This window comes from Chrysochloris asiatica, unplaced genomic scaffold, assembly GCF_000296735.1.
Source record: "Chrysochloris asiatica unplaced genomic scaffold, ChrAsi1.0 scaffold00004, whole genome shotgun sequence".
Classification (NCBI taxonomy): Eukaryota; Metazoa; Chordata; class Mammalia; order Afrosoricida; family Chrysochloridae; genus Chrysochloris; species Chrysochloris asiatica.
In genome coordinates this window covers 15719538-15736028 of record NW_006408522.1, presented here as the reverse complement: position 1 = coordinate 15736028, position 16491 = coordinate 15719538, and the positions used below count along the sequence as shown (strand labels likewise).

The 16491-nt window shown below is 36.0% G+C and overlaps 1 protein-coding gene across 1 annotated transcript in view; it reads left to right on the top strand.

Annotated features, from left to right (window-relative positions):
- TEX9 (testis expressed 9) overlaps positions 1-16491 on the top strand; it is a 46780-nt gene that overhangs the window by 12236 nt on the left and 18053 nt on the right. Inside the window, exons 5-9 of the mRNA XM_006831617.1 lie at positions 3585-3633; positions 4349-4431; positions 8363-8541; positions 11232-11314; positions 11815-11988. Of these exons, the coding sequence (XP_006831680.1) occupies positions 3585-3633; positions 4349-4431; positions 8363-8541; positions 11232-11314; positions 11815-11988 (568 nt within the window). The remainder of the gene's footprint in view (positions 1-3584; positions 3634-4348; positions 4432-8362; positions 8542-11231; positions 11315-11814; positions 11989-16491) is intronic.

The window sequence follows — 16491 nt, the reverse complement described above, 5'->3', positions numbered from 1 at the left end:
TTTTGAGGCTGTAAATCTTTACGGGAGCAGAAAGCCTCATCTTTCTCCTGTGGAGCCCATGGTAGTTTCGAACTGCTGGCCTTGCGGTTCACAGCCCGATTCGTAACCACTACGCTACCAGAGCTCCTTATAGTTCTCACATATTATACTACCTTTCTTTTTAAATTACATACAAAGAGTAGGTTAAAAAGAAATTACTAAAGGTAACATACACATATATGTGTGTATATATACACACATATATGTGTATGTTACCTTTATATATATATATTAGATATGTGTATGTTACCTTTATAAACACATATATGTGTATGTTACCTTTATATATATATATATATTAGATCTTATTTTTCTTGAATTTCACATGCACTTCTAATATGTCAAGAAATCGGGAAGCTGTAAGATATTTGGGAATACATTTGTCAGGGAAAGTAAAGGATCTGTGTAACTGAAACTATGAATCTTGCTGTAGTAGAGGCAATAGGAATCACCAAAAGTCTGTTGCAGTTGTCAGCAGACTGTGATAAGAAATTGAATTAATCTCTTTGAAGCCGAAGCAGAAGGAAGTCAGTGTGTAGTCCTCTGGCTTGCTCTGTGCTGTGAGGTAGAACTTTCTAGCCTTGTTTCTGGATACTGTGTGGAACATGTAGAAAAATGGCCCTCTTTCCCCTTTCACTGCTACTTTAGGAGTGCATTAAGCCTTTGAGATGTTGGGATTAATATCCTGCCTTGTGTTGACTAATACAGAAATTGGTATTGGGAATGGGGACTGCATAGCAGAAACTCAAAACTTTTGTCTTTAACTTAGCAGTTAGGAGGTAGCCAGCAAGGGAAGTGATGGTGAAGGCTAGAAAACTATAGATCCATGTTAGTATTGATAAGGCATGTAGTAAAACTATCACTTCTGGTAACTTGGCAGGCCAAACAGGGGTCTAATGAATTTGTGGCTCTAAAGGAAGAGGTTGGGAAACAATCTTAGTAGGATATGCTATTGATATGAGGTGTTTTTTTGCAAAATATTATAAGAAAGAAGAGTTCAGGAAAGAATTGACTAGTTTGCTAGCAGAAATGCAATATAGAGAGTCTAGAAATTAGAAATATTGTAATTTTGGGAGGATTCACTGCTTTTAGACCTCAAATATTATGAGGACAAAATTGAAAAAATCGTTCATGAACAAAATCTATTAAAACTCTATGTTGAAGCAAAAATCAGTTAAGAAGTGGCCTTCACAATTACTGATGAAATTTTCAATGGATTAAGATGTTTCAGGACAAGGGTCAGATAAAAGGGCACCTGGTATGGCACTGCAGGATAATGTGCTGGACCATAAGGTCAGTTTAAACCAAAAGGTCGGCAGTTCAAACCTATCACCTTCTTGGAAACTCTATACAGGGTCGCTCTGGGTCAGAACCAACTCGACGGCACTTAGCAATAAGTAAAACTTTAAAATTAGATAAAATGACAAAGGGCAAAGATCAAACTGAAGATATAACATCACCATGTTAGCCTGGGAGTCCTGATGTGGTGGTGTTGGATAAGCACTGGATTGCTAATCACAAGGTTGGTGGTTCAAAACTACCAGTTGCTTCTTGAAAACGTCTAATAAGGTCACTATGAATCGGAACTGACTCGATGGCACTTAACAACAACATGGTAGCCTGACAACCTCAAGGTAACTCCTTTTGGACTGAGAGAGCAAGAGTGGTTCAAGTTCAAAAGTTTAAAAAAATGCACAGAGTCCTGGTGTGGCACCGTAGTATAGGCACTGTATTGGTAACCATAAGGTTGGTGATATCCTCAATATCAGAAAAATGTTTGCCTGTGCTATATTGACTATACAAAAGCATTCAACTGTTGGTTCATAACAAATTATGTATAACATTACCAAAAGTAAAAAATTCTGAATACTTAATTGTCCTCATGTAAAAACTGTACATAGACCAAGAAGCAATCGTTAAACAGATACTGTAAACAGACACTGCATGGTTTAAAATCGGGAAAGGTGTGTGTCAGGGTTGTACCTTTCAGCATGTTTATTCAATTTGTCTGCTGAACAAATAATCTGAGAATCTGTACTATATGAAGAAGAATGTGGCACCAGGATTAGAGGAAGACTTATTAATTAGCAACCTACGATATGCAGATGGATGACACACCTTGCTTGCTGAAAGTAAAGAGGACTTGAAGCACTTTTGATGAAGATCAAAGACTAGCCTTCAATATGGTTTACCCCTCAACAAAGAAACACTCAACATAAAGAAAACAAAAACCCTCACAACTTTACCCAGAAGCAATATGATAAATGATGAAAATATGAATTTGTCAAGGATTTCATTATATTTGGTTCCATGAACAAAACCCATGGAAGCAGCAATAAATAAATCAAATGGTATATCGCATTGGGCATATCTGCTGCAAAAGATCTCTTTAAGGTGTTAAAGATAAAAGATATCACTTTGAGAATTGAGGTACTTTGGCTCTGTGGGTTAATGTGCCTGACTGCAAAGTCATTTGAACTGCAAGCTTGGCAGTTCAGGCTCACCAGATGCTCCTTGGAAATCCTGTACAGGGACTTAACAACAACAATATATGCATGAGAAAGCTGGACAATGAATAAGGGAAAGTGAAGAATTGACGCCTTTGGATTAATTAGTGAAGAATGTTAAATATACCATGGGTGGCCTTGGAAGAAGTGTAGTTAGAGTATTCCTTAGAAGTGAGGATTGCAAGACTTGTCTTACTTTCTTTGGGTATATTTTCAGGAGGGACCAGTCCCTGGAGGTGGACATCGTGCTTGGTCAAGTAGAGGGTCAGAGAGAAAGAGGAAACCTCTCAACAAGATTCACTAACACAGTGGCTCCAACAGTGAGCTCTAACAGTGATTATGAGGATGGCACAGACCTGGGTTTCCTTCTATTGTATATAGGGTTGCTCTAAGTCAGAACCAACTTAACAGCACCTAGCAACTACAATGATCTTTTTAGAAAAATTCATGCATGACTAGTTAAGTAGGTAGCATCTGATGGAAAATATTTTTCACTTTATGCCCTCTACTGTGGAGTCCTGGTGAGGTGCTATAGAATAAGGACTGGACTGCAAAGTCAGTTGAAATTCCAAGGATCACGGTTCAAATTCACCAGCCACTATATAGGGACACTATGAATCAAAACTGATTCAATTGCACTCCCTGGTGTGGAGCTGTAGGATAAGCACTGGACTGCTAATCTCAAGGAGTCCTGGCATTGCACTGTAGGGTAAACACTTGACTTCAAGGTCAGTTTGAACTGCAAGGTTGACAGTTCAAAATCACCAGTGGCTCCTCAGAAACCCTTTGTAGGGTCGCTGTGAGTTGGAAGCCACTCGACAGCACTTAACTCTAGTTAGAGGAGTCCTGGTGTGACCGTGTCGGAATAAGTACTGGACTGAAAATCACAATGTCATCAGTTCAAACCCAGCAGCTGCTCCTCAGAAACCCTATACAGGCAGGGTCACTATGCATTGGAATCAACTTGATGGCACCCAACAATGACAACAGCTTAGTATCATTGTTCATTAATGTGTAATATTTACTTTTGGTCTGTAGGGATCTGTTATCATCTGAAGAGACAGTTCATCTAGATTCAGAAATTAAGGTATGAAGTCAAACCTATAAATATATTCTATAGAATGCTTGATTATGTTTTATACGTTTCTTTCACAAAACAGAAGAGATGTAATTCTGACATAGAATGTAAACCTTGATACATAGTGAAATGTTGTTCATAAAATAAATTGAATCCTTTTTGTATCAATTTGGAGATGTATTTCCAGCCATTGGGGGGAAAATTTCTAAATGGCAGTTGAGTTTGTAACGTGAGATTTTTTAGTGTTATTTTAGAAGCCAAAATCTTGTAGGGAGATCTGAAAAAGAAAGGTACTTATACCTATATAAAGAAAGTGGTTTGAAAGGTTCATTCATTTAAGTATTTACACTGTGGAGGTCGTTATTCCAGGTGCTGTACATACCAGCAGTTACAAACTCTCCACCTTGGGCATGTAGACCAAGGGAAAAGGGAATGTGAATTGGCTAATGAAGAGAATTAAATTCTGTGAATCTGAGCATTCGCCTTTAATGCTCTATTGGCTAGCTAGCTCAGTGTCCCAGAATCTTTGGTATTCATTTTCCTTATCTCAGAACATGCTGATGCTGAGAATGCCTAGCTGTTTTTCCACATGTAAAATTCTGGATTCTGTAATATGCAATTTAATTAATTCCATGAAAATAGCAATTCTGTGTATCACAAAACTGCTTTCTTTCATAATTTATTAGAATCCATTTAATCTGTAATTAAAATTCTTTTCATGTAGCCAAAGATGAAAAACATTGGTCCTGTAAACAAGGTTCAAAACAAACTACATTCTGCAAATAAAGGAAAGAAAACAAATTCAAGGTATAGTACAGCTTAAAAATTATTGCTTTCATAATTTTAGTTTTATAATGTACTATACAGTATTCTTAATTATTAAGTTTTTTGTGTCTCCAGATATTTTTACATCTAAAATATATTAAATTATACTGTATACATGAATGTCTTACCCACATCAATATGTTAAAACATTTTCTACTTAGAACTATTTTGTAGCAGTTAATAGTATTTTGTAATGTTTCTTTGTGCAAAATTACCACATTTTACATTTTTTTAAATGTTATTTTTAGTGAAATATTTTCTTAGAATTGACTATAAAACATAGGATTCTTTTCTGAATTATATTAAGTAGTCTTTTATGTGGAGTCCTGGTGTGGTGCTGTGGGTTAATGTGCCAGATACAAAGCTGTTTGAACTGCAAGGTCGGTGGTTCAAGCTCACCAGCTGCTCCTCGGAAATCCTATACAGGGTCACTATGGGTTGGAACCAACTCCATGGCACTTAACAACAACAACAAGTCTTTTATCTACGGGCATTTAGGAAGACACCATACGTTATTGTATAAGAGGTAGAATGACTGAGTTTGCTGTTTAATTAGACAATAGTATGAATTCAAGACTGTCCAATAGGACTTGAAGTATTAAAAAGGGTCCTATATGGATTCAAACAATATCAGCAACAGTGGGCTCAAACATAACAACTGTGAGATTGGTACAGAACCGGGTCGTTTTTCTTCTGTTGTGCATAGGGTTGGTATGAGTCAGTAACTACTTGATGGCACCTAACAACAGAAGGTTTTCTAGTAAAGGAGAGTGGCATCTGCAGTAGACAAACCAGCTTGGCTACTTAGTAACTTCATATGCGTATTATTTATCAAAACTGATCATTGCATTTAAGTTCTTATACATATATATATATTTGTTAAGTCTTGCACCATTTAATTGACTAATTTTAATTGGTAATAAAAAAAAAAGTGCAGGGAAAGGAAGACAAAGAAGGAGAGCGTAAATAGATTGATAGAAGAAAAGAGCGTATGCTACTGAGCGGTTACATAAGTGGAAAGTGTTCTTATTTTTATAGTTTAAGTTTCTTTTTATGGACAAATTGGTTTTCCAAATAGAATTCTGAAGTTAGGGTTTCAGAAGCATAGACTTGGTATGGACTAGGCTGGTCCATTCCTCAGTGCTTTTAGAAGAGACTTATAATGTATTTCTTCCCCCCACCACCTTAAAAAAATCAAATCCAACTTTTTGGTCAACTTTGATCCTGGTTAGGATGTGTATGTTTCTTTAGAGAAAAGAAAAAAACATTGAGTTTGAATTTGAGCTTGTCGTTGTTGTCCCATCAAGTAGGTTCCGAATCGTAGTGACCCAATGAACAACCGAACAAAACACTGCCCCATCCTGTGTCATCCTCACAATGGTTGTTACAGTTGAGCTCATTGCTGCTGTCACTGGGGGGAGGGGGTCGTCCTCTTTTTATTGACCCTCACTGTATCAAGCATGATGTCCTTCTCCAGGGACAGTCCCTACTGATAACATATCTAAAGTCTGAGAGATGAAGTCTCACCATCCTGGCTTCTATGGAACATTCTGGCAGCACTTCTTTCAAGTCAGGTTTGTTTGTTCTTCTGGCAGCCCTTGGTACTATCAATATTCTTCTCCAACACTGTAACTTAAATGCATCAATTCTTCTGCAGTCTATCGTACTGATTTTCCAACTTTCACATGCATATCAGGCAATTGAAAATATCATTATGGCACTTTAGTCTTCAAACTGATATCTTTGCTCTTGAAAACTTTAAAGAGGTCTTGTGTAGCAGATTTGCCTAATGCAATACATAGTTTGATTTATTCTCTGCTGCTTCTGTGAGTGTTGATGGTGAATCCAAGCAAAATGAAGTCTTTGACAACTTCAATCTTTTCTCCATTTATCTTTGAAATTTTCTGTTCAGCTCTTTTACTTCCTCATTACTTTCACTCACTCTAACATCTCTATGCTGGAGAGCAAGTTCAGGGTCTCTTCTGATATACATGTTGGTTTTTTCTTTGGTTCCTGTGTTTTTTTAATAGCCTTTTGTTTTCTTCCTGTATAATGTTCTTGATGTCATCCCACAACTCTTCTGGTCTTTTGTCAACTTTATTTCCAACATTCACAGTCCAAAAATCAGTAATTATCAATGCATCTTGGTTGCATGTATGATCAATTTCAGACTGAAAAAGTTGGTTGTTGTTGTGTACCATTGAGTTGGTTCCAACTCATAGTGACCCTGCATAGGGTTTCTGAGGAGTGGCTGGTGAGTTTGAACTGTGAAATCAGTGCATTATCCTTCAGCACAGCACCAGTTGGTAGACCAGTTGTCACACCAGTTGGTAGAATTCTTCAATTTCATCATTACTGAGTTTCGTGATTGGTGGATAAATTTGAAAAATAGTGGTATTAACGGGTTTCCTTTGTAGGCATATAGATATTAATCTATCAAAAACAGCATTGTACTTTAAGATAAAATTGAAAAAAAATTTTGACAATGAATGCAATGCTATTTATTCCTTTTCATTGTGATGTTCCCAATATAATAAACCATGTGATTGCCAGAGTCAAACGGGCCAATGCCAGTGCATTTCAGCTAACTAATACCTAGGATATTGACCTTTATGCATTTCATTTTATGAGGGTGATTCAAAAATTGTCTGCACTCTGGCTATAGAATGTTATAATCAAATTTTAGAAAAGACAAATACATCTTTTTTAAGTTAATCTCCTTGCTTTTCAATACACCATGTCCTTTTCTCAACAAGCTTTCACGTGTCCTTATTGAAAAATGGTTTTAGGCTGAGCTGCGAGCCACCAGTGCACTGCTATCTTCACTTTGTCATCAATCCAAACACTTCTGTTGATGGTCTTCAGTGAGTTGTTTTGATACCCATCTCACACAAACTTTTCAAAACCCAAATTTGTCGTGAATTATTTCATAGTAAAAGCCGTGGCTGATTTGGAAATTATTTGCCCCATAATCCACTGTCACTTATCTGTTCGACAGAAGTCATTTCACATGTATGCTCAATGCTGTCATCAGTCATGGGCATGGACAGGCATGTTAATGTAACTGGAGTGTGGATAATTTTTGACTCGTCCTTGCATTTTCACAGCTTCTAATTTTCCTAGATTCATACTTTGTATATTTCATGTTGTAGTCATTAACAGATGTTTACAGCTATTTCTTCTAATTTTTAGTTGTTCCTTATTAGCAAATGAAGTTCCCAAAACCTTTACTCCATTCATTTCATGTCCATGTCTACACTGAGCAAGCAGCTCTTCCCCAAGTTGTATTTTGAGTACCCTACAACCTGAGCGGCTCATCTTGCAGCACTAGATCTGACAGTGTTCTGCTGCTGTTGATAACATTTTCCTTAGCTAACCATTCAGAAGTATTCCACCTCTCCTTCTTCCTTGCCTTTGTCTGGAAGCTGCTGAAACCTGTCCACCATGGTAATTAAAAGCTGGCATTTTAAATACTGGGGACATAGCTTCCAGTAACACGCAAGTCACCAGAGTACGACAAACTGAGGACGAGTGGTGGGAGTTTGAGCTAATAACTGTTTATTCTGTCATTATTTCTCGAGAGAATTTTTTTATTAGTATATATGGAATTATGACTAGAGCAAAACCAATTTTTACAGTTCTTTCATGAACATCTAAAGTTTAAAAGCCACAGGCCTTATATAACCTAAGATGCTGAGTTCAGTACTCTTAGATTTGATCTAGACTAACTTTTCTCATAATGCCTTTTTCAACTCTGTGATTTATATGATCCATAGAGTTTGATAATCTCTAAAATCTCTTATAATGTCTTTTAAATAGATTTTATCATAAATTTAAATTTTATAGTAACTTTGATCTGTTTTGTTATTGTGTATAAACCATATCTCTTTTCTATAACATCATGTATTTTTAGTGTGAAATTAAAATGTTCTGATGTACAAATGGCCAGTGATGTTGCCATTCCAGAGGATTTCTTAGACTTTTCTCTTGCAAAAACAATTAGCAAAATTGAAGGGCAATTGGACGAAAAAGGCTTACCTGAATATGTAGATGATGATATTTTCTCTGGTGTTAGCAAAGACATTGGGACAGGTAAGTTTCCTTTCATTTGTTACATTTATCTTTTTAAACACAGTTATTTAGAAAACAAGAGTTCTTCACTAAAAGAAAACCAAAAATTTTTCTTGTATTAAAAAATTATATTGTGATGTCTTAGATATGTTTCAAAATAATCTAGTGGGAAATGTCACTGGGAGGGATGAATAAAATTATAAATGAAGTAAAACTGTTCCATGAGTCAATAATTGTTGAAAATGAATTATGGATAAGTGGGGATTAATTGTGGTAGTCTCGCTACTTTTGTATACGATTGAGATTGTCTATTAGAAAAACTTAAAAAAGATTTTATTTCTTTTATTGAGTACTCTTCAATTAAAATTCCCCATACCTTATATCTAAAACATTAAAATAATATTAAAAGACATGTTTCTCTGAATTTATTTTATTTAATGTAACTATCAGCCATCTCTGAGAAAAAGATACGGCAATCTGCTTTCCTAGAGATTACAGTCTTCGGGAACCATCTGGGGGTATTGGACTTTGTCCTAAAACGTTGCTATGAGTCAGAATCGACTACATGCCAATGAGGTTCAGGGACGTATTTTGTTTATTGCATATTAAATCAACACACACAAAATATGTATGAATTGTTAATATAGCATCAGGTTAAAATAGCATAATGAGCTTTCTAATGAATACACTTTACCTCTTTATAAACTCATAGTCTATATATTACAAAGAAATAATAATACTAAATTTGTTGTTCTTAGTTGCCACTTACTCATCGCGACCTAAAAATCATTACATTAATTACCAGTAATTCTTCTAAAATTGTTGAATTTCTGAGGAGCCACTAATGCAATATAAACAAAAATGTGTGACAAGTACAAGCATATATGAACATAGTTTAATTTCATGCTGTGTTATAATAATTACAACTGCAGGCAAATCACTTAAATCCTCTAATAGCAATTTTTTCATTTGAAAATTTAGCAGTTTGCATTGTTGGTTGTTGTTGTTATGTGCCATCGAGTCATTTCCGACCCATAGCGACCCTGTATAGGGTTTTCGAGGGTGTAAATCTTTACGGGAGTAGAAAGCCTCATCTTTCTCCCGCGGAGCAGCTGGTAGTTTCGAACCGTTGACCTTAAGGTTCGCAGCCCGATTCGTAACCACTACGCTACCAGAGCTCATTAGGTGATCATAAATGTGTTTTTCAAATGTTTATTTTATGAAGAATTGTAACTATTTCCTTATATGATACTTATTGTGCTGCCTACTGTTGTTGTATGTTGTTGAGTTGGTTCTGGCTCAGAGCAGCTCTATAGGACACAGTAGAACTGCCCCAGACGGCTCCCTAGGCTGTGATCTTTAGGGGAGGGATCTGTTCTCCTACGGAGGGGCTGGTGGGCTCCAACTGCTCATCTTTGAGTTGGTAGCCAGGCACTTTCACCATTGTGCAAAATCTCTTTTTTTGCTGCATACTGTTAATGTTTTGTTATTGTTAGCCACTAGTTTTCCTGTGCCATCTTCTCTATTATTGTTAGTTTGAGTTCATTGTTGCAGCTGGGTTGATCTATCATTTTGGGATCCCCTGTTTTTTGCTGACCTTTACTTTTCTAAGCATGATGTCCTTTCCCAGTGACTGGTCCTTCCTGAGAACAAGTCTAAAAGTCTCGCCATCCTTGCATCTATGGTGTTTTCTGACTGTACTTCCTCCAAGACAGATTTATTTGTTCTTCTGGAAGGAAAGTTGAGGGCAGACAGTTCTAGGTAGGGTTATAGTCCAACCATCATTAATCATGGGAACATGGGAGAAGTGATTAATAAGGAAAACTTTGAAACAGGCAGTATGAATAGCAGTGCTTTGTGTGGTGCATATCACATGTATGACTTAGTGGAGATTTTTCTAATGATTTCTCAGAGGCAATTCAGAGAATTTCCTCAAAACAAGTTTCATAAGGCCAAGGCTTGTCTTATAATATTCTTCTTGTGCGTAAAACCTAGTAGGGATTCGATATATGTATTTTTACTGAATGAATTATGAGTGGGTTCTAAATTCATTTTTCACTTTATTTACTTGTAAGTTAGAAACCTCAAAGATTTACTGCTAATATCCATAAAATCCATAAATAGACTTCTTTCTAGCAGTGAAACACCAAAGATAAAGCTCACTGAGAATTTGTAGAAGATTAAGCAGAAAGGTATTAGTGTATTTCTTCGATTCTAAGACACACACACTAAATTTTAATTTCTCTGAAATGGGGATGCATGTTACAGTTAATGGCATTGTAAAATGACATTGGCTAGGATTGCAGTTGTTTCATCAGAATGGATTTGAGTTTGTTTCTTGGGGACTTTACTGGTCTGAGACCCCTTTACGTTCTCTGTTTGGGATATTTTGCCCCACTCTGGTTAAGTATGAATTCAGTCTGTAGACTTGTATGAGTACTGGCTTCTAGTTCATAGTCTCTGGAGAGGTTTTTTTCCCTCCAATATTGAGATGTGAGCATTTCTGTACTATTCCTTTCTGTTGAGTGGATTATTTCTCATTTATCTTTGTAGTAAAGAGGTATCACTTTACTGTCCCAGCATTATGCAGGGATCTCTTGTTAGACTCTCCATCTAGAGTTCTTTGTTTTCTCATAATTAATGGTCTGCTGTATAGTTGGTGGCATCGTAGATACAGGAGAGACAGTAAACACAATTATTTAAATCCACAGAAGCTCAGATCAGATTTCTAAAGGCAAAACTCCGTGTCATGCAGGAGGAACTGGATAATGTTGTATGCGAATGCAATAAAAAGGTAAGTTTTTAAAACCTCTTGAAAGAAAAGCTCTCACATTCAAAGATGTTTTAGGAAATAATTTTGCTTATAGTTTTAAAAACAACTTTATTGAGATAAGTTTTGAATTTTAAAAATTATATGCAAATGTAGAACTCTATTCTGAAATGTTGGATTTCACAAAGCTAAAGAATTTTAAGTACTTTTCAGTATTGTTGTTATTGTGAAATGTCATAGAGTCAGTTCCAACTCAGCAATCTTGTATAGGGTTTCCGAGGAGCGGTTGATGAGCTTGAACCACCAACCTTGCAGTCTAGGTCATTACCCTCAGCGCCAGACCAGATTTATCTGTATTAGAGTTCTGAAGATAAAAGTGGAGTGTAGTTTGTTTTTCTTCATGAAATAGGTTTAAAATCTAATCAAAGATTGTATGAAGCACCTTTTTCTTTTCAGCCATGTGTTTTTATATCACACCTTGTGTATTTTTTCACATAAATTAATGCACATGTTTATAACTATAGGAGGATACAATTCAGGAATTAAAATCCCAGGTAAAAAATTTTGAAGAGGATTGTGTGAGACAGCAACGCACAATTAATATGCAACAGTCTCAAATTGAAAAATATAAAACTCTTTCAGAAGAAGCAAACAAAAAATGTGATGGATTACAGCAACAGTTGTCTTCAGTAGAAAGGGTAATCATTTTGCTTTTTTTCCCCTAACTTAATGTGAAATATGTACCAAAACTATTCAAGTCACATGTTTGTGTGTTTGTTGTGGTTGTTCAGTTACTTTAGTAATATTTACTGAGTACTCCCAATCTGACTTTCCCTTTTTATTTTCTTAACAGTGTGTTTCAAAGGCAACAGTATTAAAGTTTGATGAATTTTATTGTTATTTTTTGTGGCTTGTGCTTCTTTCATCCTCTCCAGGAAATCTTTGTCCACTCCAAGGACCACTCCAAGGTCACAAGGTTTCGTCTGGAACCAATATACTTTAAGCCTTTATGGTTAAGTCTATAATATGCTTCAAATTAATTTTGTGTATGGCTTGAGAAAAGTGTCAAAGTTCATTTTTTCCATACAGATATCAGCACTATTTGTTGAAAATGTTATTTTTTCCCCATCTTAATTGCCATGATTTTTATAGAAAATCAGTTTACTAGCTCTGGTAGCGTAGTGGTTACGAATCGGGCTGCGAACCTTAAGGTCAGCGGTTCGAAACTACCAGCCGCCCCGCGGGAGAAAGATGAGGCTTTCTACTCCCGTAAAGATTTACACCCTCGGAAACCCTGTACAGGGTCACTATGGGTCGGAACCGACTCGACGGCAGTTAACAACAACAACAACATATATGTATGGGTCTGTGTCAGGAGTTTATTTTGTAGCGTTAAATTGTAGGTCCATTAATGTACAATATGTTTGATATAATTTATCAGTAAGTCCATGTGCATATGAAGTTTTCTTCTTTGGATTTTAATTGCCAGTTCTATTTATTTAATACATATACATCTATTCTGATTTTTTTTTTACTTTTTGAATCAGTTTTGGTAATTTTTTTTAAATGTGTAAATTTCATCTAGGTGTTCAAATTTATAGGCATAAAATTTCCCATAATATTCCTTTATTATGTTTATAACACCTGTATAATTTGTAATGGCTATGCCTCTTTAAATTCCTGATATTGATCATTTGTGTCTTCTCTTAAGCAGTCTAGCTAGAGGCTAATCAATGTAATAGAACTTTCAATGAATCAGCATTTTCCTTCATTGATTTGTCTCTTTTGTTTGTGTTCTATTTCATTGATTTCTGCCCTTTATTGCTTCCTTCTTACTTATTTGACTTTAATTTGCTCTGACTTTAATTTCAGGATTCTTAAGGTGGAAACTTGGATAATGGGTGTTTTATTTTTTCTTCTTTCTAATACAAGCCCTAAAGCTGTAAATTTCCTCTAAGCATTACTTTGTGTGCATCTCACAAATTTCGATGTTTCATTTTCATTAGTTCAAAATATTTTCTAATTTCACTCCTGATTTCTCTTTAGACACATGGATTTTTTAGAAGTGTATTAAATTTTTAAACATTTGGAAAGTTTTCACATTATTGATCCCTAATTTAATTCTACTGTGGTTAAAGAACCGATTTATTATTTCATTCTTTTTTTAAATTGGTTCTAACTAGTTTTTTGGAACAGAATGTGGCCTGTCTTGGTGAATGTTTCATTTTTACTTGAATATGTATTATACTGTGTAGAGTAGAGTGTTCCATACTGTTAGGTCAAATTTGTTGACAAGTTGTTCAAGTGTTCTATGTCCTTATTGAATTTTTAAGTACTTCCCTCTATCAAATTATAGAGAGCAAAACTGTTTTCCACAGTGGCTTCACTATTTTACATTCTTACCAGTACTGCATAAGGTTACCAGTTTTTCTACATCCTCGGCAATACTTGTGATTTTCTGGGTTTTGTTTTTGTTTTTAACTGACAGCCATCATAGTCATTTTAAAATTGGATTTTTTGTTTTTGTTGATGAGTTGTTGTTGTTAAGAACCTTCAAGTCATTTCTGATGCATATCAACCCTGTATAGTTTCCAAGTAGTGGCTGGTGAGTGTGAACTGCCAACTTTGCTGTTAGCAGTCCAGTGCCGATCCTACAGAGCTACACACGAGGACTCTTGATGAGTTTTAAATATATTCTGGATATGAAACCCTTATCAGATATTTGGTTCCCAAATGTTTTCTCTCAAAAGTTTTAAATTTTGATTAAGTTCGTTTAAGTTATCTTTTTTTTTTTTTCTTTCCGTTTTTGCTTGTGCTTTTGGTGTCATATCTATGATTCCATTGTCAAAAACTAGAATCTGGAGCATTATCCTTGTTTTCTTATAAGAGTTTTATAATTTTAGTCTTAAATCCATTTTGAGTTAATTTTTTATATGGTATGAGGTATGTTCAACTTTATTCCTTAGCATGTGGCTAACCAGTTGTTCCAGCACCATTGAAAAGGCTTTTTGTGTCCCCATTGAATAGATTTGGCACCCTTGTTGAAAGTCTCAAATTTTATTCGGTTATCTACCCTTATGTCAGTATTGTGCTGTCTTGATTACTGTAATTTTGTGGTAAGTTTTCAAATTCAGAAGTGTGAGCTCTTCAACTTTGTACTTCCTTTTTATAGCATTTTGTTTATTTGAGGTTCCTTGCTATTTAATCTTTAGGACTTTTGATAAGGATCATGTCATATGTGAATAAAGATAAATTTAATCTTTCCTTTCTAGTTTGCATGCCTTTTCTATCCTTTGCTTTCCTAATTGTGCTTGCTAGACCTTCTAGTACATCTTGAATAGAAATCGTGAAGCAGTTATCCATTGTCTTGTTCCTGATCTTAAAAGGAAAGCTTTCAGTCTTTCATCATGTAGAGTAAGATATTGGCTGTGGATTTTTCATAAATTCCCTTTACCAGGAGCTCCCATATTCCAAGCGTTTCCCATGTCACTCAGAATAAACTCCACATTCTTTGCCCTGATTTGTTTACAAAGTCCACTTAAGTTTTTCTACTCGCCTACCTCAAGACCTTCTACCACTGTGTCTCTTTTCACTCAGTTAAAGCCATACTGTCCTCCTCGGTGATTTTTTAATATGATAACTGTTATAATACAATGTGTAAAGACCTGGAGGTAGAAAACAAAAAGGGGAAAACATGCTCAGCATTCCGCAAGCTGAGGGAACTAAAGAAAAAATTCAAACCCTACATTGACAGAGAACTTTCAGAGGTTCAGGTTGGATTTAGAAGAGGACATGGAATGAGGGATATCATTGCTGATGTCAGATGGATCTTGGCTGAAAGCAGAGAATACCAGAAAGATGTTTACCTGTGCTTTATTGATTACACAAAGGCTTTTGCTATGTGGATCATGACCAACTATGGACAGCATTGTAGAGAATGAGTATTCCAGAACACTTAATTGTGTTCATGAGGATCCTCTCCATAGACCAGGAGGCACTTGTTTGAACAGAGCAAGGGAACGTTGACTGGTTTACAACTAGGAAAGGTATGTGCCAGGGTTGTATTCTTTCACCATACTTATTCAGTCTGTATGCTGAGCAGATAATCCAAGAAACTGGATTATTTGAAGAAAAACTCATCAGGATTGGAAGAAGACTCATTAGCAACCTGCAGTATGCAGATGATACAACCTTGCTTTAAGCAAGGAGGACTTAAAATACTTATTGATGAAGATCAAAGACCACAGCCTTTGGTATGGTTTGCACCTCATTGTAAAGAAAACAAAATCCTCGCCTTTGAGTATTGAAGGATTCTATGTTCAACCAATTCAAGAGGTAGCATATGATCAAGAGTCACTGACACTGAAGGAAGTAGTCTAAGGTGCACATTGAACATATTGGCAAAGAACAAGGCTCTGGGAATTGATGGAATGAAATTGAAATCTTTCAACAAACTGATGAAGCACTGGAGGCACTCATCTAAGCCAAGAAATTTAGAAGACAACTAGCTGGCCAACTGACTGGAAGCGATCCATATCTGTGCCCATTCCAAAGAGAGGTGATGCAACAGAATGTGGAAATCATCAGACAATATCATCAATATGCCATGCAAGCAAGATTTTGCTGAAGATAATTCAAAAATGACTGTGTGTGATAGTTTAAGTTTTGTGTCAACTTGCCTGGGCCTGGATTCGCAGGGGTGGTTTGGCAGTTGAAATGTAATTGTCCCCCATGATGTGATCTGATGTGATAGAACATGAGAATTAAAGGTGGGATACACCACCTTTGTCCCACCACCACTCTTACCTGATTTATGGGAGATTCCCAAGGGTATATCATGTAAGACCTTTTGATAAAGATACAAGACTTGAGCAGATAAAGAGGAACCTACTACCATCAAGACAGAAGAGCCAGGAGTAGAGTGAATCATTTGGATCTGGGGTCATTGCATTATGAAGCTCCTAGATTCAGGGGAAGATTGATGGCTAAGATGTCTGGAGATCTCCAAGGAACACTGGGCTTAACGATGTTGAAAGGAGACCAGGACCTTTCTCCAGAGCCATTGCTCTGAATTTGAACTATTCTAGCCTCTTAAACTGTGAAACAATAAATTTCTGGTTGTTAAAGACATCCACTTGTATTTCTGTTATAACAACACTAGATAACTAAGACAAGGGGTTTCAATAAGTTTGTGGACATTT